General features: G+C 33.8%; 1 protein-coding gene across 1 annotated transcript; it reads left to right on the top strand.

The window, feature by feature from the left end:
* The first annotated feature begins 2277 nt into the window (after window positions 1–2277).
* Window positions 2278–26498, top strand: LOC139122475 (follistatin-related protein 5-like). Its single transcript, XM_070687871.1, has 12 exons — window positions 2278–2595; window positions 7521–7621; window positions 9592–9628; window positions 10458–10676; window positions 10992–11105; window positions 12439–12645; window positions 14829–14995; window positions 18785–18899; window positions 19730–19891; window positions 20481–20612; window positions 21473–21726; window positions 23305–26498. The coding sequence occupies exons 2-12, from the start codon at window positions 7523–7525 to the stop codon at window positions 24226–24228; spliced, it is 2430 nt and encodes an 809-aa protein (XP_070543972.1). The 5' UTR covers window positions 2278–2595; window positions 7521–7522; the 3' UTR covers window positions 24229–26498.
* The last annotated feature ends 855 nt before the right edge of the window (window positions 26499–27353 follow it).

The raw sequence follows: 27353 nt of genomic DNA, 5'->3' as shown, positions 1-27353 counted from the left end.
CGTTCGTCTGTCTCCAGTATGCTAACTGGTAAATCGAAACTCAGAGCGTAATTATATTCTTAAATTGACATTTTATTCTAGTCTACCTAGCTTCTTTTGATATCAATTAATATAAAAATTGACCTTATACTAGAGGCGACGCAGAATGTTAAACGTCGAATGAGAAACTCACTTTTTTGGCCAAAAAATTTTTATATCCTGCATATCGATTGATTATCGGGCGAATTATCAAAAAAAAGCCGAAATGTATACGAATACGTAGATTTTTGAATAAAACTCTCTGCGGACGTTTGTTTTGTTGTTGTAAAGCGTTCGCTTTTGCGTGGGCCTAACAATCTCCGCACCAAATGAAGACTGATAGATTGCTGCTGTCAATTACATTACATTTTGATGTAAATTCTCATACAAATTTTGGACAACTCTGGTAGCTGTCTGAGTTTTACATGTAACGCAATATAATGGAATTTTAAGGAACTGCATATGTTTTAACAAACTGAAAATATGGCACGGAAAGTAAAAGCTGTTTGCAACATTCCTCCCTCAATGAAGATTTTAAAATTTTTCCACTCCCGCCCGGTCGCAACTGTGGTTTTAGGCCTCAGCTATCGCCGAATCACTGAAGATTCCGAATAAGGGACTGGTCAGTTTCTTCAGCCGGGGGGGGGGGCGGTGGATTCATGGGGGGGGGGGTCACCCTGTTTTTGACTTTGGTGATGGGGGGGGGGTCATGCACCATGTTTTTGAAATGCCCAATAGGGGGGGCCAGTGTGTTTTTGAATTTCGACACAGGCTCATCATTGCCTAAAATGCATCGTGTCAGCCACAAATTTCATCATTCAGTTGCGTTTTTCGGCGCGCCCTCGGGCGCATAACTTTAATAATCAGACATATTTTTCAGCACGCCCAACTTTAACATATCAGGCATACATATATCAGAGATATCTGCATGTTCAATATTTTTCAGCGTGCTCTTTGAGCACATTACTTTAATATATCAGACATTTTTCGCAGGCCCTTCCTGTGCATGACTTTAATATACAAGACATATATATCAGAGATATCAGGATGTTTCATATTTTTCTCCGCGCCCTTCAGGCGCCATACTTTAATAAATCAGAGATATATGCCAGAGATATCTTGATGTTTGCTAGGTGAAAGTGTACCATTATGAAATCTGCATTTCATATGAAAAGCAAGACAAATTCCTGATACTTTTCTGTTCTCTCTATGAGAATTCAGTATGAGAAAGCAACATGCACTAATATTTCACAATGTATATTTGATACAGTGACTTGTTTTAGAGATAGAAAAATGACAAGATATTTTTCGTTCTCATTGATGCAACTGTTTTCCTTTGTGTCTCAGGTTTTCTGTAGAATGATGCTTTTTTATGACCAAAATAACAGTTAAAAAGGCAGTTTTTGTCATTATTAGCTGTGCTTTTATGGTTTCAATGTTACAAGAAAAGGTCATATCTCAGACACTGCACACATCAAATTTGGCTAAAATGCCTCTCTATGGCTCCTCAGGTAATTTAATTGGATGGCTGGCAAGTCTTAACACCCATCAAAATTTTTGATTTACTGCTTTTTCCTCTTTGATATTAATGATTGACATCCATTTCTGTAAAGGACATCTGGTTAAGCATAGAATGTGTGAAATACATTCACAGCTCATTCAAAATGTACTGTATTCAAACTATAAGATTGACACTTTGAAATTTCTATGTTACAACTGACATGTCACAATTTCATTAAAACACAGAATGACTGTTAAAATATAAATGTATGTAAAATATAAAATATATATATACCGGTATAATAATATATATATATATATATATATATATATATATATATATATATATATATATATATATATATATATATATATATATATATAATTTATGTCCACCTTTTGTTTTACAGTTGTCGTGTGCAGGGGGGGGGGTCACCCTGTTTTCGAAATTGGGATAGGGGTGGTCACCCTGTTTTCAAAATTTGGAATAGGGGGGTCAGCCACTTTTTGACGTCGGCAAAAATAATCCACCGCCCCCCCCCCCCAGGCCGAAGAAACTGACCAGTCCCAATAAACTCAACCCTGGTACTTTTTTGTCGTACGTCTATTTTTACTATGGAGCAGCAATTTCTTTCAATTTGGAAGAAACTGCTAAAAGATGTTTTTCAATAAAATATAGGCATACAACGAAATTGACGCGTAGGGCCAATATCACAAAAGTAGGGTATTAATGTGATTAAGAATGCACGCGTGCGCGCTGCGTTGAGGATACAGACTCGACTGTATTAATACACAGTTTGCCCTCTGTCGATTACGATATTATAATACACCGTGAGGCTCCTGCCAACTCGGGCTTGCCTAGCGCCTGTAGGAGAACATACCCTACACAAGCTATCTACGCTTCCGTCTGTATTCCTTATAGTTCACAGAGTACGATTTGACGTCAAATGGGGATCTGAACAAATAGGTGACCGACCGCCCGAAAGATTCATTCAAACCAGGCATCTTCAAACTGAGCTCCATCCGAAACGGAACCGTTCTATTAATCAAGTTCAGCAGGCCTGAACATTTTCACAGGTAAGCTGCCACATAGATGATAAAAGCCGAGCTAGAATATTAACAAGCGGCCATTTTTTGTCATTCGTGTCCGGCTAGGTCAATGCTGCAGTTTAATATGAGAATATATTTCAAAGGACGATTGGTCGCCTTTCATTCATGTATTCAATTAAACTGTTTCCCTATGAAGGCCTGCCTGCATCTCAGTTCACTTTAGTGGCGCTCCATACCTCATGATGGGAGCATGTCCTTTAGCGGCGTTTGTAGGAAACCCCATTCTGATTATTTACTTTCCTCAAATCCTGTCTCTCGAGATTATGAATGTTATGGATGAATGGGCTATGATATTCTGGTGAAAGACTAAAAGGTAATCAGCTGATGATGCGAAGGTGAACCCAGTATCCGTATCCAACGGTTATCAATCATTCAGGCTTAGTATTCATAATCCTGTACTACAATTCATTAGCAAGTTAGAAGTGTTGAACTGTGTTTAGACGATCCATTCATTGATTCCTCCTTGATCTCTAACACAACGTCCCAATGCAATGGAACAGAACGAATTCCCAACAAAACGAATTTTTCAAAATATAAACACCATGTACCGCCACACAGCGTAAAAATGCTGCGATCATTTGCTAAAATCCGGTGCCTCAATCTTCCTGTTCATATTAATTACACTGCACCGTGCGCGTTCAACCCACCTACGTGTTTCCAGCTGATTTTTAAGACACCAACGTATCTCTAACTGCAAGTTTAGCCATACCTATAACCCACGCAATGCCCTCAAACTTCTTTCTAGTCCCAGGTGCAACACAAGGGAGTATCCTAAGGCTTTGTGCAACTCAGCAGGACCTTCAAAGTTGACGGTCCCTTGTGCGAATTACAGTAAACCGACTATTCCATAACTCAAACAATAATTTTCAGGGTCAAATATTGAGTTAGTTTCCTGTTATCATTTCTAATTGATTTAGCAGTATTTCATCATAAAATAATTATTCCCAAGTTTTCGCTGCATTTGTTATTACTTTTAATAATTTTGTTCAAGACCGTATTGAAACAGTATAACTTTGTGTAAGCTTGTTGCTTCTCTTACTCCTCTAAATGAATCGATTAACCTTTTGAGTGCCAAAGTCAATATAAAATATGATCAAGACAATGTTTTGTTAGACCCAGACAAATTTTTTTTAAAGTTTGTTCAAAAACTATGGTCAATGAAGAGTAATTTGGACAAAAAATTGCCAAAAAATTACAGAGTTTCTCTCAAATTTTGATTGGAAAAATAACAGCACTCAAAAACTTAAGTTTTTCTTCATAAAAATCATTAATTTTTAGCTCACAATTGGTATATGTAGATATATCAAAGAGAGCTTATATGGTAAGTCAGTGGCATCTGTACATGTGTATATATGTACGTATGTATGTATGTGCAGATGTATGTATGTATGGATGTATGTCTTTCCACACCAAAAACTCCAAAATCACAGCTCCTAACATCTTAGTAAATGGTGTACAGGTGCATCCAGGGGTGGAGATGTGAATTTCTTCAAATGAACATATCAGTGTCAAAAATATGCAAATGAGGTAAGAAAAGGGAAAATCCAGCAAACTGCTAAAACTCTGTAACCACTGGCAAGATTTGGTTGAAACATGGTATGCAAGTTCTGTATGGTGACTTTAATTAGATTTGTTCAAATGGTGGTGAAATTTTTGTAGTTGTATTTTTTGGGCAATTTTTCCAATTTTTGGTTAAAAAAATCTTCTAGTCTGAAACTGCTTGTCCCATTGCATTGAAACTTGGTATGCATGATCCTCGGATTGTGGTGAAATTTTCATATTTGTATTATTGGGGCAATTTCTCCCATTTTTGGTCAAAAAATCATTATTTCCCAAAGTTCTCATGAAATTACTTTGAAACTTGATACTATTAATCCTAGGGTTGACTTCTGAAGGATTTGTTTGATTGTGGTGAAATTTTCATATTTGTATTTTTGGGGCAATTTTTTTTGCATTTTTGCAAATTAATTTCCTCCCAAAGTTCTCATTGGATTGCTTCAAAACTTCATATTCTTGATCTTAGGGTTGACTTCTGTCGCATTTGTGAAAATTGTGGAAAAATTTTCATATTTGTATTTTTAGAGCAATTTTTTGTCATTTTTGGTCAAAAAATCATTTTCTCTGAATTAACTATTCTGATTGCTTTGAAACTTGGTAAACATGTACCTTACTTAAGTGTTTTCAAATTGTAGTGACATTTTCATATTTGTATTTTTGGGGTAGTTTTTCCCCGTTTTGGTCAAAAACTCATTTTCTCTGATATTGCTTGTCTGATTGCTTTGAAGCTTGGTATGCATGTTCCCAGGAGTAAACTTAGTTTAAGTATACTCACTCTGGCCTGCCACATCGAACCAAATGTGAGCCAAGTGTCATTGACAGAATGTTGAAATTTTTCCTTTGAAATGGGCATATTTTGTTTATCATAATAATTGTAATTTGATGAACCAATATTACTTTTCTAATATTTGCTTGACTAAATTTTTATATTTTATGATGATCTTTTTTTTTCTTGTTGATTTCCCTGCCATTTAAATATGGAATGAGATCAATGTCAGAATAATGCTATTCTTTTTACACTTAATGCATTAATCTATTCCAAGAATATTTCAGATGTAGTAGGTCAGGCATATGATCAGGAAGTGTTCATTTTAGCATTAATATTGCATTACTTTACCATCAATTTTTTTTATATTTTCTGTTATTTCATAGAGAAGTGCAGTCAATTTAACAATGCCACTTTTCATTTTCCTGTATCAGTGTTTATTATCAATTGCACAGTTGTAGTATAATCTTTATTTAATCATAATATAATCTTGCAATGTTGAATAAATGGTCATTTTATTGTCATTTTTGTTGTATTATTTACTCAGATATATTCTGGTCAATGATCTGGTATAATATTAATTGTTATAATGCTGTTATTCAGTATTGTTGTATGATAGGATATTAGATTAATTATATGCAACTATTAAAATTATATCTAGTCTGTTGAAACCATTGTCCTATTCACAAAAGAGCCTTGTTATAACTGTATGTGTTGGCACTCTTTGTCCAGACTGACCTAATCTATGCTGTATTTAACATAGAATTCTGTATTCATAGCATCACTCTAGGCTGATGACTAAGTTATGACTTGTAGTTGTACCTTTATACAGCAATGTTGTTGTGACACCTCCATCAGTCTGTCTGCTTGTTGATTTACTGTAAGACAATAATGTGATACTATCAAGTGCAGCTGTAGCATTAGTCATGGCTTAGTCTTAAATTTTGTCAATTTCCCCATAAAATACCCATGAACTCAGTGCCTCGTTATCATAATTGAAGCTATCTATCATTTCTATGCCAAAATTAATCTTATTTTAAATGAAGAAGGAATGAAGTAGCCAATTGGTGAATAAATACAGAACCAGAGGAATCAAGGAATGGATTGAGTTACTAATGAAATGCTTGAATAATGAAATCATCTGGTAGTCAGTGGTAGTATCATATTTCAAAATTTCAAATATTGACTCAAAGATTTATCAAATTATGAAATATAACTATCAATGACAGGATCATAATACAGGCAAAAATGTAATATAAAGAAATGTTACATGATTAAATAATGAAAAATGAGATAATAGAAAGTGAAGATGAAATAAACCATAAAATAACTAAATTTTGTTGAAATTAAAAGTCCTTATCAGTTTCATGAAACTGAGACATATATTTTATAATTTCAAAAAATGAAAATGTTTGCACTGTGCTTGTTTCTGTGGAAACAGATGTAGGCCATGAAAAGCAGTTTTTAATTGAAAAGGATGTAAAAAAAACATAATATGCTATAAATTGAAAGATGAATCATATACTCCAAGTAATATTAGTACAACAAAATACCAAGACATTGGATAAAAAAGTCATCTTGAAATTTGCAGCACATCTTTGACACTGGTGTAGAATAGTAAGTACAATATTCATTGATTCAAATGATTACAGCTTGAGTCACAGCTCTCTGAATCATTTTATTTTCACCAAACTTCACAAAATAATGTTTAATCACAATACTGATCAGTGTGCAACGTTGAAATCATTCTGTCTTAGAATTCTAAATTTTGAAATATTTCCAGGTGAGCTTATTTTGAGCATTTAATCATCAGACTGAAAGAAATGACTTCTGATGATATGTAATACTTAGCTTAGTAGGAGGGCAATAGGGTCATATCAGTCTTTATTGTAGGTCATGTTAGCATTTACAGCTCAGCAGCAGAGATGTAGCTCTGTGTGGCAGGGCTGTGTGTTACCGGCGTTATATGGTGGTGCACGGTCCGTGGGTGGTGGGAGGCCATATTACGCCAATAACACACATCCCTGCCACACAGAGCTAATTGAGATGGTACCTAGGTGAAACTTAACAGTAACTGTTGTTGTCAATGTTGAAAAAGGCAAAGAATTAATTGTAAAACATGCAATAATAATAATGAAGTTATTGGCAAGGAAAGGTTCATATACTTATCATAAAGTGTGATAAATCTAAAATTTTCAATTTAATTGTAGATCATTGGTCTGATCATTGTCACAGACTTTGTTCACAAGTAGTGGAAAATCAAATGAATCTAGTAGGTCAACCTCAAGCATTCCCAAATGATAAAGGTGAATATGACCTTTGGCCTTGGAGGTCATGTAACTGACAAACAGCCTATTGACATATAGCGTATTATTAACTCCATGGATAATTAGACTATCAAGTGTAAATAATCAACTGATGACATATCTGACCTGAAGGATTGATAGCACTCTCCACATGACAATCATCTGGTTGTTATCATTACATCTATTGCTATACATAGAATATATGTACCATACTTCAAGGATGCAGTAAAGCCATTGTAACCGTATTACTTATTATTTTGCAGTCATGTTGCTGAGGTACACAATTTGGCCAATTATGGCTCTTCTCTCATTATTCATCCTACATCTTGTCGTCGTTCAAGCCAAGACAAAACTTCATTTTAAGGTAAAGCAAACACAGGTCTTTGCTACTCATTAAATCTATGTTGAATGTGAGAATTAATGCTGTGACTAGACTTGGCAGATAACTACATTTGCATTAAAACTGAAATTTGTCTTTGACCAACTCTAGGTAAGTATAGTGTTATACAAGTGCAACTGCCCTTTCTAGTTTACGATAATCAAATATTTTTGATAATTTAAAAAAAAGGCAAGTCTTTAAAACCATGATGTAACTACTGTTACAGTAGTACATTGTATTTAGTTCCAAATTTCATGAAATTGCATTCGATCAAGTGTTTATAGGAGAATATACTCTTTATTTTCAAAACTCTGATTAAGGCTATAACAATTTTTTCACAATATGCCTTCAGGTCTGGCAGTAAGTCTGTCTACTTTTGTCCAACGCTTCAATACATTGATATTATGTACAGGCTGAGAAAATATCAGAGAAATGAATAACTTTAGATCAAAGTATGAGGATAATTTCAGTGTATTGTCTCAATGATGATGCCATGAAAACTTCAAACTGTGCATTCAGCTTGATCAGCCCCAGTTGTCTGTCTGTTTTGTTACGGATGGTGTCAGGTCCAGTTGTCTGGCTGTTTTGTTACAGGTGGTGTCAGCCCCAGTTGTCTAGCTGTTTCGTTATGGGTGCAGGGATGTACAAAATTTTGGTTACACGTGGCAAAAATAAAAGTATAGGTGGTTAAAAAGTGGCGTGTGAGCGCACAAAGTTTGTGCAAAATGTCTTGATTTTTACTGTAACTAAATTGTCATAGCCAGCAAAATTAGCGAACAGCTGGTTTTTTTGCCAGCTGCCGGCTAACATTTCTGTATCCCTTTGGTGGTGTCAGCCCCAGTTGTCTGTTTGTTTTGTCAGGGGTGATGTCAGCCCCAGTTGTCTGTCTGTTTTGTTATGGGTGGTGTCAGCCCCAGTTGTCTGTCTGTTTTGTTATGGTGGTGTCAGCCCCAGTTGTCTGTTTGTTTTGTCAGGGGTGATGTATGTGTTTCAAAACTAAAATTTTACCTTGAATGTGTGTCCTTAGAGTATGTGGAACTTGAAAAGCAATAAATTAGAATTTTAGTAACATCAAAGGCAAACTTCTTCAAGTTGAATTTCACATCAGTTTCTAAAGAAGTATAAATGTGACTGGGTCATCAATTGTACATTCTTCAGAAACCTGTAGAACTTATATGATATAGTCATGTCATCCTAAGAAAGCCTGGCTATGCCATCAACTTCTCAGCCGAATTCATTTTGGTGAATTTGTTGCAAATTTTGACGTATTTAATTTAATTTAATTTAATTTGGACGTAATTTATTCATTTATTGATGGTGACTTGCATATAGATAAATACAAAGTCATATTTTAAGTCAGCATACACCATAATATATCATATTTAATGTTACTTGGCAAATCCTTTATTCATGTATATCCAAAAATATTTGATAGAAATTGAAAGAGCTTGATTTTAGCATTTATCAACTTATTGGCTAAATAAATAGGCTCAGAAGTACATATCCAAGTAAAATAGTAGCATTTATTTAAATGTATTTAACTTCGTCTTTCTTCATTAAGAATTTGAAAACAACATTGAAGAAGCAGCCATTACTTTTGATATTTACCATGCAGATGCATGATGTGATGAAACATGAATTGGACTGACTAGACTAGATATTTCATGCAAATAGGTCACTTTTCTTATGTGACCTAATTGCATGAAATGTATTCCTTGATTAAAGGATTGCAATAAATTATTAGAAAAGGAGAAAAAAACAAAAGGAAAACATGATAAATGTAAGGTAATGTATGGGCTGTAGAGCTTTTATTGAATAAGAGGAGATTGATTTAATTTACTGTGCTGTATTGTGCGTTGATCCTATGCCTTCAATTTTTTTTTTGACAAAACATTTGTATACAATCTATGTTGTTGCAATAATCTATGTAATTTTCTTTGGACTTTCCTCCATAGAAACACAATATTCAGTTGCCAGAGTCTGATGGCCTAGGTAAGTTTTATGGTACTGTAGCATGCAGCTGAAATAATGGTTGAATATTCCAAAATGTATCACATGTTGACATCTTTTAATTTGTAAGTGGGTGACAAGCCTTACAAATAATCTGCAGGAAAATACTGCCGGATAGATCTACCGGTATGGTCAATTAGCAACAGCTATAAACATTGAAAATGCTTGGTATAGTGTAAGTGCATTGAATGGATGGGTCACAGTTGCAGAAATGTTGTATTCCAATAGCAAATTATGAAGTTGTTTCAATCATTGAGGACTTTGTCTAGATTTTCTTTGTAAATTGAGCCGTTAAAGATTTTCTGCATTTCCAACTTCAAGATAATTAAAGTGTTTATCAAGAGATTGTGGAAACATCAATAAGTATGAACACTAAACCGGTGTCATATCAGTTCTCAGTCAGAGTCTATTAGCTGAATACATGTCTGTGCTATTTCTTTTTCATCAGATGCTGGTTTAACCTCACAACTTTTTACTTGCACTCCAGTAAAACATTAACATTATCAAACCAAATGTAAATTTAGATGAATGACAAACAAAAATGCTTTCTAATCAATAAAATTCTTGTAAAAGTTTGATAATTAAATGGTAGTTACCAAGGCAAAGAAGTTCAGAAATAAGACAGAGGCCATACAATCCTCTACAGAGGTGTATAATTATTTCATAAAAATTTTGGAGTCTTTCAAGTGTACTACCGTACATTCCATTTCACTAATTCAGTATTTTTATTATTTCTTCATCAAAGGTTCTAATTGGAGTATGAAAAGTTTTTGTTATTGATATATTTTCATTTTGCTTTGTTTCCTGACAGACCAATGTCGTGGTGTTTACTGTGGCAATGGTTTGGAATGCCAGCTGAGTGCCAAGGGTCAGCCTGAATGTGTTTGTATGTCCTTTTGTAAACAACATCATAAACCAGTTTGTGGTTCTGATGGACGACGTTATGAAAATCACTGTGAACTACATCGAGCATCTTGCATTGAAAGGAAACATATAACAATATCACACACCAAAGATTGCTTTTATGCAGGTATGTCTATCAGGGCTACATGTGATACATGTAGTGTAATCTTTGACAGCGTGCAAATATTACTTGCAATTGGTAATTATAAGCATCTTTCTTAATTTTGCAATCAGGATATTATACCATATATTCTTAAAATACTTGGCTAGAAATAAAAATTAAAAAATTGACACATTAAATCTACAGAGTTAGATTTTGATTGGAAAGAATCAGTTATTTAATGTAAATTAGTGCCAAATAAATTAATTTGCATGGATTCATTTGGGAGTGATATGTTGATGACATGACCATCATGCAATACATAATTGATTTTTTATACAGATGACATGTGTGATAAAGAAAACTATGCCGTGATGAAGGTACAGGTATTGGAACATCATATGGAAGAGTTTAGTGAACATCATGGAGATACTGAAGACAATGCTTTGCCTCAAAGTATGTATTCTACATTCAAATCAACCACTTCATGTGTGTGTGTGTGTGAAGATATCAAGTGTCTACAACCTTTGAGGGCCTCTGGCTAATGAAATATGTACTCTCTATCCCCTGACTCCCTAGGCTACTAGTGATTAACACCCTGTGACACTAAATCAACATTTGCAAAAAACATAATTCAATGTATGAATGCTTTTGTTGATGTTCTCCTCATTTATAAAAATTGACACAATGAAACCTGTACTGAATAATACTGTGAGAGTGCCTGGCGTTTGTCAGTTTGACTGATCCAATGATACAAATAATGCAGTTATTTTTTGCAATGGATTTTTAAATTCTACAGCAGAATTGATAATACGCCCGCTATACCTCAAACCACTTTTTAGCTTATACTTTTGTCTATCAATCTGACTCCACAGTTCAAAGTCGTGTAACATAACATATTTGGACTTGACCTGCTCACTACATATGACAGTGTAGTGTGCAGTAATACTTAGGCTTAACCGTTTGAGTGCCAAAGTCAAATTTTTGTCACCTTTAGAAAATATACTCCCATCAATGTTTTTCAGATTTGTGTCAAAATTTTGATATCAAACTTTAGCCAATGAAATGTCATGTCCATTTGGTCCAAAATTATCAAAAAATTACTGAAAAATTCATAAAAATTGGTAAAATGTTGCACTAAAATTTTGGTAGGAACAATTACAGCACTCAAAGGGTTAAAGTTGTACTATACACCCACTGCTACAGTGTCATCATCCACAAAGAGACAAAAGGGTGAACCTTTTGATATTAGGGAGGTGGAGGGTAATAGTCTGAGGAATTACATCCAGAGGCAATTTGCCAACATGGTAGCAAAGTCATTTTCAATGTGTTTCTTCAAAATTAATATTTTTTCTGGTTTGAGGACAGCAAATTTTTTTGAGCAAATATAAACCACAGTCCCTCCATTACCAGTCAGGAAATGCAGCTGATTTCCTTGTGACAGAGCTTTATATGGATAAACAACTATTGACATCTTTCTACTGAATTTCATGTTTTTCACACTGTTATTTTAAAACAATGCAAAAATGAGGCCGTGTTACGTTTCACAAACATCAAACTTTGATTTTGTTTCAAGTGATTTCTTTAATATCTGTAATTTAATATATGTAATTTCCTGGAAATTTTTCAAAATCTTAGGTTTCTTCTTAGTTCATGACACCTGTAGCCCAACAAAAAAGTGATCTTTGAATGTAGTCAGCTTTTACAGGCAATGTGAAACACTAGAATGTCCTGACATAAATGTCTTCACATGCAAATTTAAATTTTAAAATAATTTTGTAATTTTCAGTTGATAAGAAGTTTGCAGTCAGTATGATGTTTGGTTACTATGACACTGACAATGACCAATACTTGGACAGTGATGAACTTGACATGGTTGCAAACAAAGCAAGATTGAAGGAAATCTCTGGAGTATGTACAGTGCTTGACTTGTTACGTTATGATGACAATGATTCTGATAAAAAGATTGGCATTGAGGAATTCTACACGGCTTTTGGTGAGTAGCATACATCAGCTGAGTTTTAGTACATTTTACACGTGATAATATCAATGATATTGTGAGCCATACATGTAACTTACCTTCAGATATAATTTGCAGTAACAATAATGGTCATGTTTTTCTGTTTCATCAATAATGTGAATACTGCTTATTGATTCAAATGCAATTATGTAACAAGTAATGATCAGGGATGTAGAAAATTTTGGTTACATGTGGCAAAAATAAAAGTGTAGGCGGTTACAAGTGGTGTGTGAGAGCACAAAGTTTGTGCATAATGTCTTGATTTTTTACTGAAGCCAAATTTTCACAGCTGGCAAATTTTAACTAACTGCCGGTTGTTTTTCCCGGCTGCCAGCTATTTTCTCGACATTCCTGATGATGAAAGCCATGTGATGCTTGATGGTATGATTTCTGTACGTGAATCAACGGCCATTTTGGCAGAGTATAACATTCTCAGCCACTATTGTTTGTCAGTTTTCTTTGATTATATTAATATGCAATTATTTTTTGAGCTCCCAGTTTTTCATTGCCTATGATAATGGGAGCTCACTAATAGGTGAAAATCCAATATTGGTTATCTGTCTGTCTGTCTGTCTGTCTGTCTGTCTGTCTGTCTGTCTGTATGTATGTATGTATGTATGTATGTATGTATGTATGTATGTATGTATGTATGTATGTATGTATGTATGTATGTATGTATGTGTGTGTATGTATGTATGTGTGCAGTATACAAATTGAATAGTAAAATACAAATTTTTCCATATCAAATGATAAAAATATTCTCATGAATATAATATCAATTCTATCTAATAAAAATGACTCAAATATTAAATATTAAATTTCAATATATACTGTACGCAATATATACTGCTTTGAAATATGATTCAAATGTTCTTACAGATGATAAGTTCTTTGTCAGAAAACTAGTCACCTCATTGTGTTTCAAGTTGAATTACAGGTTCCTACAGGTCAACACTTTCCTTCTCAGAAGTCTCCTGATGTTTTTGAAATTTGATTTGCAGGTTCTTTCAGGTGTTTTTATACACATCTATTGAATACAAACTCTTCATGTATAGAACTCAAGTACTAATAATTACCGTTTTAAAAATTTTTCAAATTGATATTATTGATTATATGTACTGTTCAATTTCAAGTTCCATTATTTATAGAGCAAAATATAGACTAGGCTTTCAGTTTATGTTTATTTAATAAAATTTCCACATTGTAATCTAAATATTTGTGTCAATTTTTATTAGATATATAAGCGATATTATATTCATGAGAATATTTTTATCATTTGATATGGGAATTTTTATTTTCAGAAATCATCAACTTAAGGCATTCAAATTTGCTTTAGGATATTTACATATTTGACAAAACTGATTCATGTAGTTTGACAGAGTTGACTTTGCCCTCCAAAGTTTATTTAAAGCTTTCTTCCTTGTGAAGTCCAGGTTCTGTTAAAAATACTGACCAGTATGAGACTGAATTTGCTCGCCATAGGTATAAATCACATTGATATCAATTCATAGTGATTACAATGAGACAGCAATGTCACACTTTTTTAGTTTTATAAAATGTAAAAATAATTAGATATGTACAGATTGACAATATGATACCAAAGTGCCAGCAATCTTTGAGAAATATTTCAAACTTGGAAATTTCAAAATGATTCGCACACAGTAGTTAATCATGTCTGGAATGACAACATATAAATAAAACAAATTTGTATTTGTAGTTAATTAATGTAATGAATAGTTGCATATTTAGTTAATGTGTAGAAAATTAAATCTAATTTAATGAGATGTGCATATTCAAGTAGATATTGTTACAGCTGTTAGCTTGCTGGACAAAGTCTGGCAATGAATAAGTCCATTTGTTATGTCAAATGAATGGCAAGCTGTCATACCAGTGACAGGTTCAGATGAAAAGCTCATAACCTCCAATGTAATGGACTGCTTGTAAGGTGATATTTCTAGAATGCCAAGCAACATGCATACATGGAAGTTTCAATAAGAAAAGTAGAGATCAACACAATTCTTTGTCAACTTACTTTTTATGATGATAACCCTATTGCAATAGGAGGTATTATTATTTAGTATAAATGAGAAAAACCAATTTCCCCCATTGTGATATTGACACTTTCTGACATCACATTGTATTTTGTAATTTTTCAATAGATGTATCAGTTGTAACCCTTGCTGAACAGTCTGTATACAAAACTATGGATGTTGTCAACGGAGATCAAGTGTCTTTGAAATGTGACATCTCTAGTGATTCAGATGTTGTCATTACATGGAAACGCAATGGTGTGGACTTGGCTGAAATTCCCATTAATGGCATGACAGTAAGTAGATCAGACTGGCTGTCATATCAAGTTAAGCCATGCTTGGAGGGTTTATATCTATTACATGTCATGTGGCTGGTCTCTGCCTTTTCATGGATGCATTTCTGCAGGGCTTAGAGAATGTAATTGCTTGTCAGCTAAAAGTAACCGTTAGGCACTGTGCCAAAAGGGTTATATCCAAGCTACTGGTTGCACTAATTTGATCTGACAGCAGAAAGCTCTTGCACTTCCGTGATACAACATCAGAGATCAGAGAAAGTGACAAGACTGATATTATATCATCCTGGAATGGTCAAACACTCTTTATCTGCACAAAATGCTCTCTCCTCTGAAAATGCAATACTTATTAAAACAGGGAAATCGGAATAATATATTTTTATACTTATAATTTATCATACATATCTACAGGTATTTCTCTCATTCATTTTGGGATTTAACTTTCTGGTTCAAGTAAAAATGAAATTCAGTTTTGTGTATCTTTTGTAAACTCAACAGATGAGCTACATGTATTATGGGTTCAAGATGAAGCTTTGATTTACTGGCAGTGTCTGTAAAAGGTTACATGTGTAAAAAAAGAAACGTTTCATATTATCTGTTAATATGCGTATCTTCAACTGAAAGATGAAACACAGTAATTAATATTGGTTGTCACATCAACAACTTTATATAATCATTCAAGTAAACATGTATAAAGTGAGATATAATGTAGTAAATGACAATGTTTTAATATTACTCAGAGTACATGTACTAGCTTTGTCATTTCCAAGCAATGCTGTACAATATATAAAAAGACCAGGGTGGAAAGCTGGTTGTTCTGAGTACATAGCTCTGTCTGGTGTTTGTGTTAGAATAAGGTCACTTAAATGATTGTTGTTCTGATAATAGCACAAAAAATTTGATGCAAAATTTCAAATTTATATGTTGCCTGTTGTGTTCACGAAATGATTTAGTTCTGTGTGGTCTTTGCATGTAGCCGTTAACTGCATAATCGATGAATTCACAACTTTATGTTTATAGTTACTGATACAAGATGGATGAAAATCATTGAAACTATCATAGTGTTAGGAAAATAAGATCAGTATCACAGTTAATTTAAGGTTACCAAGATTATGCATATTTAACAAATTTTTACAAAATAGGCTGTGGTAGTTACATGGTTCAGAACTGAATTTATAACAATAAAGTATGAAAACACAAAGAATATCTAGGTTGAGCAATTCATGGCAAAATAAATCATTCAGGTCACACAATTCAATCAAGCAAACTTCCATGTGACCTGGTGACTGTCAAATCATATCCGTGTCACTGCCTCCTCAGTACAATGCCTTTAGGGATTCATGGCTTCACAGAGCCATAATGGCTCTCAGCTTAATTTCACGTGACTTGGGACGCTTCTATTTCATTATCTTCAGGAAATACACATGGTAGCCTTTTCTGATTCTAAAATCTGGATTTTTAAAGCCATGGTACACTGAGGGATTTTTAGCTGATTCTCTGTATGGCTTAAAGCTGCAAATACCGTAGATGAAATTCTCACAGAGTATTTCTTTATATCTTACAATGTGCTGTGGGTTTTTTGTATAAGGATTTCAGTCATGAAATCTTGGCCTTCAATATATCCTGCAAAATAGACATGTTTAATATCCATTCGTGGGGTACCTTATTTCAAACAACATGTTCTAGATTTTAGAATTTGAAGTGATGATCTACCATACAACAACACTGAGTTGGTAATATTTGACATTTGATATATATAAGATCAATTCCCGTTGGGTCAGCTTTGTTTGTCAAAAATATATTAACCGACTCAAAATGAGTTGTTGTGTTTTTGATGTGCTTGTCCAGACTTTACAGACACATCGATATGTCAATCTTTATTGAACACACAAATAAGCCTCCGCCGGGAAGAAAAGCGTTACAAAAACAAATGAGGAAGTTATTCAAAAGAAACCAAAACAGTGTTTCAGAGTAATAATAAGAAAAATAAATAAATTCATGCCAAAAACCCAATAGAATGATCAATCTCATCAAGATAGCGAGAAAAACAAATAATGATTACATTTCTGATGGGCGTTCTATTCTCAATTTTATACACGTAGATATGTACTGTGCTAGGGGAATTGATATCCTAGTATTTTTCAGTGAATGAATTCAAATTTGTTAGGCATATCATAAAATGTGGTGTTATATTTTTCAGCTGAAGCAAACAAGAGATTTCTTTGGCTGGTGTGAAATTTGCAAGAAATGATGAAATGTTCCTCATCTTCTACAAATTTGCTATCACAGAGTTCACAGACTCTTTCATGGACAGGTGTTTTATTGTGGCATCCTGTTTCGATTTTTAATACATGATTACTTAATCTAAATTTGACAAGACAGTCTCAGAGATCAATATTATTGATAACAGTAACAATATTCAAGCTTGATACTTTGTTTAAATATTCTGTATGTTCTCAATTTAATTTTTGCATCTTTATTAGTTCTTTAATCATCTTGGATTTCACTTTCCCACTGTTCGTCATCTGTGCCTTTAAGTTTGCCATACATTTTGGTAGATTCAGACCTGGTGATAATTTGATTTGAGTTAACCAGTTGCATTTCCCCAACAGATTGACTCAATCTTGTCATACAACTTGGTTTTCAGAATTTTGTGGACAAGGAATACTTCCTTTAACAGAGAGTGTTCACTATTACTATAAAGTATTTAATGATCTGTTTTTGAATGAAACTTTTGATAGGATATCAACCGAGTTCTCTGAATATTGCCAGTTTTGGTGTGTTTCTTGAAATTCCCAATAAGGAACGACAAAAGCTGAGCTGCACGTCTTCTATTACTCATGTCACAATACCTCACAACCATACATAAGAATAGGTCTGATGAGTTTATCAAATAATGATTGTGCTATAGGTGACATTTAGATTTCTACCATTTTTTTTCTTTTACATGTAGATTTCATGTAAATGTGCAAGGTCTGTACTTTTGATATTTTAGAGTGTAAGATTTGTGAAGATCATAACTTTGTTGCTGGTTTGATATTTAGGCGTATCAGACTGATGCGTAAAATTTAAAAAGGTCCTAACAATATTTCAAAGCCTCAGAAAACAAAATTGATGATGTATGTGACACTGACATAAATGGGTTTGATGTATGTCAAACATGAAGAGAAAAAACAAAAAATGAGAAAGTAACTGTTCATAAGCAGGGATGTTATTTCTGTAAGGGAGCTTAGATCCTCTGCCTACTGACATGCATATTGTGAAGGAAGAACCATGGCCTAGTTAGTAGGGTACTAGACTCATGATCAAAGGATGGTGAGTTCAAAATCTGGATGTTGCCAGAATAGCAGACTCATTGTCATAAGATGGTGAATTCTAGACTCTAACATGGTCTTATGCCCTTGATCAATGTAGACACTTTGCTCTTCATTGTTCACTTGATGTGGGATGATGGGTACAGCATCTTATGAATAATCTTCTTGTCTGTTAGATGGCTTGGAGTGAAAACAACACAAGTGTTAGACACAATGAGAAACACTTCTTGTACGTGAACCAACAGTTGAAAGTAAATATTTTCCAAACACCCATCAACAGTTTATGTTTCGCCATCAGCCTTCATGCCGATAAAAACTTGTATAATAGAGATACGTTGTAATTTCCTCACATTCAATTTGGAAAGGTAATTCTGAATCGGTGTCTGGGGTGTTTATAATCCTCGACTTTCATACAGGATATTTTCTAAGAGTCAGGATGCAGAACATTCATGTTTAATATCCTCTTTATGTTTTCAAGGTTAATGGTGCCTTGCTGACTTTCAGTAAAGTGTCAACACTTCACACAGGGAAGTACATCTGTAGTTCTGATCGTAGTCAAGTTGTTACACAAACTCATCTCCTCAGAGTTCAAGGTAATAATAAACTAAAATTGTACGTGGCTTAGCTGTGTTCAATTTTATGCACACACTCATAACCAAAGCTGTCTTAATAATTGCTTCTTTCAAGAAATTTTCCTTAGATGATTAACAAGGTCTTTGTATTTTCAACATGCAGAAATAGCATTACTACAATCTTGTCTCTGAACACCATTTAAAACTGTGACTATGTGATTTCCACATTTCCAACCACTGTTTATAAGAAGTGTACTGTGTCATAAAAGTAGAAAAGTATGTACCTTGTTGTCAACTTTTTGTTCAACTTTTCTGAAGGTTACTTTGAACTTCTCTTTTTTCAGGATAAAATCAGAGGTCACTGCACAAAGTGTGGAGATATTTTCAAAAAATTATCAAAAAACTGGAAAGGGTTGTTGTTATACTTTGTGTTCACTCTATCAGCAAAAATAATTTTTTTTTATTTTCACATTTGCTTCTCAGGCTTCAAAATGAATCCACAGAAGGAGCAGATTAGAAAATAAGAGTGTAGAAAACTGTCCCCAAGGCAAATTATGTATAAAATTACCATTTTCATGGTCATATCCTAGGTATATGTCCCATCAAGATAATTTGGAAACACATCCAGATTCAAGCTCCTCATTTTTCAGTGAAATGAAGCCATTCCTCACTAATTTGTCATTGTATGTAATTTTCAACTGTATAGGCAGGGTTTTGTACTTATAAAAAATAATATGACAAAATTCACATTATTTAATTTCTTCTGCCAAATAGTACTTCCTCAAATCATAATTTCAGACTAGTTATTATGAAGTTAATACAATTCACGGCTGATATTACTTATTTTGCAGTGCCACCCAAGGTTGAAGTCTGCCCTCTATGGCAGGTTGCACTTCCTTATTCATCAGTATCAATTCAATGCCATGCATTTGGAATTCCGGCGCCTCAACTCACATGGAAGAAAAATGGCATTGATGTTGAACCTGTGAACTCTGGCCATATCACTTGTGAGGGTAAGTCATTGCTAATGATATCAATTAATAGAGTTTACTGTGTGTATGTCAGTAAAAGGCTTGTCAATTAGATGTAGCTGAGATTTTAAAATGTTGTACTTGACCACAGTCCCTCTATCCATAGAGGGACTGTGACTTGACCAAGTTTGAAAGAAGGTGGATTCATTCAGTTTATATTACATAGACAAAAAAATACTTGGAAATTAGGAATAGAAGTACGTCAATCCATGTACAGTCATTTGACTTAAACACAACTTGACCAAGTTTGAAAGAAGATGGATTCATTCAGTTTATATTACATAGACAAAAAAATACTTGGAAATTAGGAATAGAAGTACGTCAATCCATGTACAGTCATTTGACTTAAACACAAAGATACATTACTGTAAAGATACTGTACATTGATAAAATAACATGGCAGTGGTTCACTTGGGAAATTAAATGAGTCATCCGTTAAATTGAGATTTTCTGACAATAAATTATATACGAACCATTGCTAACTGATGCATTCACATTTCTCCTAATAATTCCTGTTGTAACTCATAGAGAGACACTTTCCATAATACTCAAATGTTTGTTTGGCTTGCAGCAAATAATACAGGTCTTTATATCAGCAATATCCAGTATGACGACACAGGTTCCTATGAATGTGTTGCATCCAACAATGCAGGCAGCCAAGAGAGGATTGCAACAGTGTTTGTCGATGATCATCGTAGAGCACGTAAGTAACATTGTTCTGGCAAAATTCTCTTTAAATTCAGAAAAAGCTTAAGAAACATCTTCGAAGGTTTTTTAGAAAATTTCTTAAAGAATCTCAGATGCTACTTTATGACATTCTGAATACATTCCATTGGTATTGTGTGATAATCTACATGATAGTCTTTTGATCTATGCATATATGTGCTTAATACTATTGTAATATCAACAATTCAAATAAGCAATCATATGATTTTTGTGAGTCCTTCATTTGATCATCTTTGGAAAACCAGGGACGGTTATGAAAGTAACTAATGTGCAGCATCTACAGGTCATTTTCTCCAAAAGTTTAATATTGTTCAAAAATGTTGAAACCTTTAGAAATATAACTTGCGTGATATTTTACAGTTCATGATGTGAACCAAGTTCAATTAAGGATGTGGAACTTGGTCAATAGATGACTATGACCATGAACAGAATATCAGGTTTCAGCCTTGGAGGATTACATGTATTTGGAAATGTGTGTACACACATGAGTCCAGATCAATGAGTTGCGCCCTCACATCAGAGCAACGAGTCTCTGGTCAAATTTTTATCCCTTCTGATACATAATTGCTCAGTAGGTAACATGTATGTTTTGCCTGGTACATTTTTCCTGTGATGATCTTACTCAGATACTCAAATAATTAGAAAATCAACAATGTTCTGGTCCAAGGTCTAATGATTATCATGGTGTCAGATGTTCTTTATGACAATTGTCAAGCACACTCAGGAGACATACTTCATGCTGTTCTGACAGCAAATTGGATCATTTTTATTGTTAACATGCACAGTTATAAGAGCCCCTGTGTCATCCAGTTCTGTTTTCTTAATTTTCACTCCAAGGACATCATGGACCTCTTGATCTGTATTATGTATTCCACAAGTATGGTATCAAAGTATATGATCCAAAGACATGCCAAATAAGCCGAAGTGTTCTGCCAACTGATTACATTGCTGGAGAATATGACACAGTTTGCAAAATGGAGAACTGCAGTTGGAGTGCTGCTGTGCAAATCGATAACAAGTTCATCTATGCAACACAACCAAGGGAGAAAAGAGTTCTAATTGTTAGCGTCATAACTGAACAAGTCATCAAGGTCAGTTTGTTCTTCATTTTATAGTTCCAAAATATGGTGTAAACATGTGTGACAATCAGTTAAAAGTACTTATCATGTATGATAACTACACATCACTGTTTTGTCGATATTTTTTCTAAATTTTTTCTTCTATGCCATTAGAATGACAGTACATGTAAGTATCATAACAACGTTGCCTATACAGCATCTTTTCTCAGATAAATTTATTACATTCAATATATAAATTGCCAAAACGTCTCCAATTGCAAATGTCTGGCAAATGGCATATGATTGTTCAAGTATACAGCTGTTTTTCAGTCAATATTTGCTATTCAACAGATGTGGGTGTATAGCCTATAGCAAAGCAGATCACACTCTCTGAGTGCATAACCTACAGCAAACACTCTGTTTCTTCCAGACAGCTGTGCATGGCTAACAAATTCAACTGTTTGATCAGTAGATAAGCCAATCAGTATTGTTTAATTTTAACCAATAAATTTCTGAAAAGTGATTCCTGTTAATGCCATGTGCCCGTTTGAGCAAAGCCTAAGGCACTGATGAAGTACACATCGATGTATTTCATGTTTATTGTTTGTTTTGCTACAATTATTTTTAAAAAGTTGATAATATTGAAGAAAGAAAAGACATCAAAATTACCCAATGAATGTTATCCATAAATACACACATATTAAAAAGCCAAATAGTTCCATGAAAATTGTAGGTAAGGATAAACTATTGATCTCTGCAGTGTAGCATCTTGATTACAATGGAAAAAATTAAGAGATTTGAACAGATGGCGGAATGATGCATCATGGGATGTACCCAGGGCATGAAATATCCTCAAGTCCTGCAATTCTTATCATCATGAATTTTATCAATAAAACATGAGACAAAGTTAAGTGTCTGATTCAGCTGAAAAAACACAAATGCTGATATGAAAAGAAATAAAGAGTCGGTTTAATGGTTTTTTTGTTATTCTGCCATGCTCACTGATAACACTTAGATTTTACTTTCAGTTATCCTTGTCGTTTTACAATTCATTTCCTACTATAGAGTGTAGCATGAAAGTTGTATTTTAATGATGTAGTGGGTAGAAGACAAAGCACTGAAGGCTGATGCTTCAATACAACATGTCAGGGTCTACCATCCTGTACAGATAACATCATAGATTTGAGTTTATGCATCATAGTACAGGGTGATAATTTGTAATGGTGATGTCCTTAAAAAACACTTTAAAACAACTAGTTGTAATTGCAGTTATTCTAATACAGATGTGTTTTGTTATTTCGATATTACCAAATGGCCATGTCATGTTTTGTGTATCCATCCAGAACTTGCTCCTTGCTTTTGTCTAGCTCGGTGTGTTGTTTATGAGAGCAATAGAGGTATATACAGTCAAGATGTCTGTTTGAGGCAAAGGCTTGTAAATGACTGTGTCTCCTTTGAAGTGACTTGACATTTCATAATTCAATCTTTGCATGAATACACAATTCTTTGTGTTCTGTCCCATATTCTAATGACTTTCTGGAATGACAGCTTTGAGACAGGTACTTATCAACAGTGTAAAAAATTTAATTTTATCATGTTGTGTGATTTCAGGTAGTGGAGGTGAGTGGTACACCAGTTGATGTCAAGTACATCAAAGCATTGGATGAAGTGTGGGTGATACTGATAGATTCACTTCAAGGAAACAATTCAAGACTGATTGAAGTGATAACTGGAGCAAGTGAAGTTGATCAGTTGATGACAATTCAAACACAGAGGAAAGGTGGTCACTTTCAAACACTTTTCCTTCCATCTGATAACATGATACTACAAGATGAATTCAGATATGTGTATCAGACACGTAAGGATGAAATGTCTCTCATGAAAATTGATGTGAAATCTCTGAACACAGTTAAGGACATAGATCTATCAGAGTATAATTGCTATCCAACTTCAGCTGCCTTTGTACCGAATGGTGGCAATATCATGATACAATGTACTGGTGCCAATAGCGATGACAAGCAACTCATTTTGGACTACTTAACAGACACAGTGGTGCCTGAGATAGAAGCTGTTAAGGGCAAACTGTATGTATCACCGGACACAAAGTATATTGTCAGTGTTGACAATAACACCAGTAACCTGGGTGTTCATACTGTAACACACTCCGGGGAAATTCAAGCCACATTTGACGTGCAAACAAATGTATTTGTCCATGACATTGTATTCTATCCAAGTGAAAATGGACCCAGCTATGACATATACGCCAGTTCCTATGACAACAAAGATATATTATTTATTGATTTACTTGATGGTAAAGTTGAAATGATCACTGATGTGAGTAAAAGCACATCATCAGACCAGCCATCATGGAATGATGACCAACCTTTCCTTCATTCTAGCGGCCAATTTGGTCAGTATCTCTTATTATCTGCTGAGTCAAGTCTGTCTATTATTGATGCTTCCATGAAAAAACTCCACTGTGAGATTGGTGATGTTTTTCAGGGAAATGTTGTAGCTTGGATAGGTAGTTGCTAACTGTATCATCAAAAATATCGTCAGCTATTATTATCCTTGAAAAGTTAGCATTAAATCTTATAAGATCATACAGATATTAAATGTACTTGTTTAATGTTTAAGCAGCTATAGTGCAGTTAGTCAAAGGTTCATCATTTGCACACATATAGATGGATGTGAAAAACACTTACATTAACCTAGCGCTGTACTCAACATCCTTTGAAGACCTTGATGAGACATGATCAATGGCTTGATTTTTACAAATCAGTACTACAGTTCTGAAACCATGTGTTCAAGTCTTTTGCTGAAATGGTTATGAGTTGAGTCTCTTTATATTTACAATTGGAATTTCTAATTTAAAAAGTCAAATCTTTGTGCAATCATGAAAACTTGTTTGTAAACTGATTTTATCATTGAATTCCCAATTCAATGTCTAAATATTATTTTTTGATACTTGTGATCCTTTTCGAGTCATTTTACAAAGAAAATATTATTTCAAGCTGTGACCTTTGATGTCTGAATTTGTCATTCAAGTGGCACAGTGGGTAACCCTAACCCATGACTAATAACTAACATCGAAAAACGTTGTCACCTTTTGATTTTTGCACTATGTTTAGTCACATCCTAAGTCATATGGGACAATCTTTGTCCTTTCCGACCTGGAAAAAAATTGAATAAGGTCACAATTTTGATTTAATTTTTGTACAACATTGTTACAAATTTTACAGAGAGGTGACTGTTGGTTTTGGCCTGTAAAACAACAATCCTTTCATGTTCAAACTGTAGGACAGAGGGTTTTATATGTCATTTATCAATGTATTTTTATTTATTTATTTATTTATTTATTTATTTATTTATTTATTTATTGGCATTGTGTAGTTACTTACCAATTGCAGCCGCTTGTCAGACAAAGAAAATAATGAGTTTTCAAATGTATACATGAAAAACAGACAAATTTAAAAATAGAAAATCTAAACAAATGATAATAGTTTACACTATATATTGCTTATTAATTGGTAACCTTCTCCTTAATATTGATCAAGGGCTGTTCAAGACATCAGTCAGACAAATTTGTGGATTGAAATGATTGACATGTGGTGCTACACACCCAAAATGTCCAATTTAGCAACATACACCCTACATTGAACATTATCCCTCTGCAGTGAACATACACCCTGCAGTGTGGAACATGTGAAAGAAGTCTGTATCTGCCAAAATTTACCATTAAAAATGCCATAGTGTACAGATAATAGAGTCAGAAGTAAATGAAAAACCTTTACTGCTTACATACAGCCAATAATGTTTCTGTGCACAATATGTGTTGAATATCTAACAAACCAGCAAGAAATGCACAATGTTGTAGTATTAGTTCTAGAATTAAATGTGACTGTTATATTCTAGTAGAATAGATGCACCATAGTCATGAATGAATTGTGAACATTGCTACATTGTATAAAATTAGATACACCATAGTCATTAATGAATGGTGAAAATTGCAACATTGTTTCATCTTGATGCACTGAAGCAAATTCAAACAAAATGACAAACAGTGTCACCCAACTCAATGGTTTATAGTGTTCTCTGTGTGTTTCAAGGTGTAACCACATAACTGCTTTATATCAATCACATCAAAGAAAAATGCCAATGTTTTCCATGTCCAGACAGTGATGATACACAGAAATGAAATGAGCAAGGGAAAATAAAATCATTTAAAACTAGAAATATCTTTCAAAATGAATCTTTGGCTCACTGATTATAATAACTATTAGGCACTTTTTATACCAGTTAGGGATGCTAATATTTATGAAGGGTGTAAGGTTAATATCCTTATCTCCAATCTGTACAGGTGCAATATCGTCAATGTGAATAGGTGTCTGTTAAGACAGCTTTTCATACTGCATGGATTTAACTTCTTCTTGGTTTGACTTCTTTAAATTACAAAAGCTCAAACTAAACTTTAAGTAAGAGGCTAAGAATGAGTGATTAAGATGTAATATAATGATATTATTGGACAATGCAAGTGTGATTCATGATTTGTGTTTTCCATTTTATATGTTTAGACTTACAGTAAAATATCATCTTATCTAAAAGATGGAAATTTCTTGACTTACAAGATCAGCGTAACAGAGAGCAGGAATTTTTCCTCCACAGATTCCTGTTTATCAGTAACTTAATAATGTGACATCTTTCAAATATTTGCTTAGATTTTGATTCATATAGCTCAATATACCCAGAAAGTATGCCATCATTGTTTAAAGTGGAATAAAGATTAATTGTCATAAAACAAATAATTTTCCTGGAAATGTCAGATTTGTGTGAGTTGTTGAGCATGTAGTGTATCACCAAATATTAGAAACGAACCCAATGCAAGTGTTTACTGTGTAAGCACAAATCTGTCAGTGATGAAGTATGTATACTTATCTAATCACCTGGAAATGTTGACAATGCATTTCTTCTAAGAAATGCTCCGGTACAAAAGTAAGAGAATGAGAGGAACTCGATGTGGTAGACCTTTGCTCATGGTCTTCAGGAAAGTAGAGACGCACCGGTATTCATACACCGAGCTGTAACTGTGTTTCAGGCAGAAAGGAAGGTCACCACACTGACTCATGAGAAGACTCTGATAAAATAGTTTAGGTGAAAATCGGACACAATATCAATATTCTAGTGGCAGGAATCAAAGAAGGTTTTCAACTGACAATCTAAAATAGAATCCATATAGCATAAAAAGAAGATTGTGTTTATTCATATTTTGTTTTTTAGGCCCCTTCCTGTGAAGGTTATAAAAGAGTACTACATTTCTGGGATGCACAATATTTACTATATTGATAACACATGTATCCCATAATATTTACTATTTTGATAACACATGTACCCCATAATATTTACTATTTTGATAACACATGTACCCCATAATATTTACTATTTTGATAACACATGTACCCCATAATATTTACTATTTTGATAACACATGTACCCCATAATATTTACTATTTTGATAACACATGTACCCCATAATATTTAATATTTGATAACACATGTACCCCATAATATTTACTATTTTGATAACACATGTATCCATAATATTTACTATATTGATAACACATGTATCCCATAATATTTACTATTTGATAACACATGTACCC

This window comes from Ptychodera flava, chromosome 22 (assembly GCF_041260155.1).
Source record: "Ptychodera flava strain L36383 chromosome 22, AS_Pfla_20210202, whole genome shotgun sequence".
Lineage (NCBI taxonomy): Eukaryota > Metazoa > Hemichordata > Enteropneusta > Ptychoderidae > Ptychodera > Ptychodera flava.
This window is presented reverse-complemented; position numbering and strand designations above follow the sequence as displayed.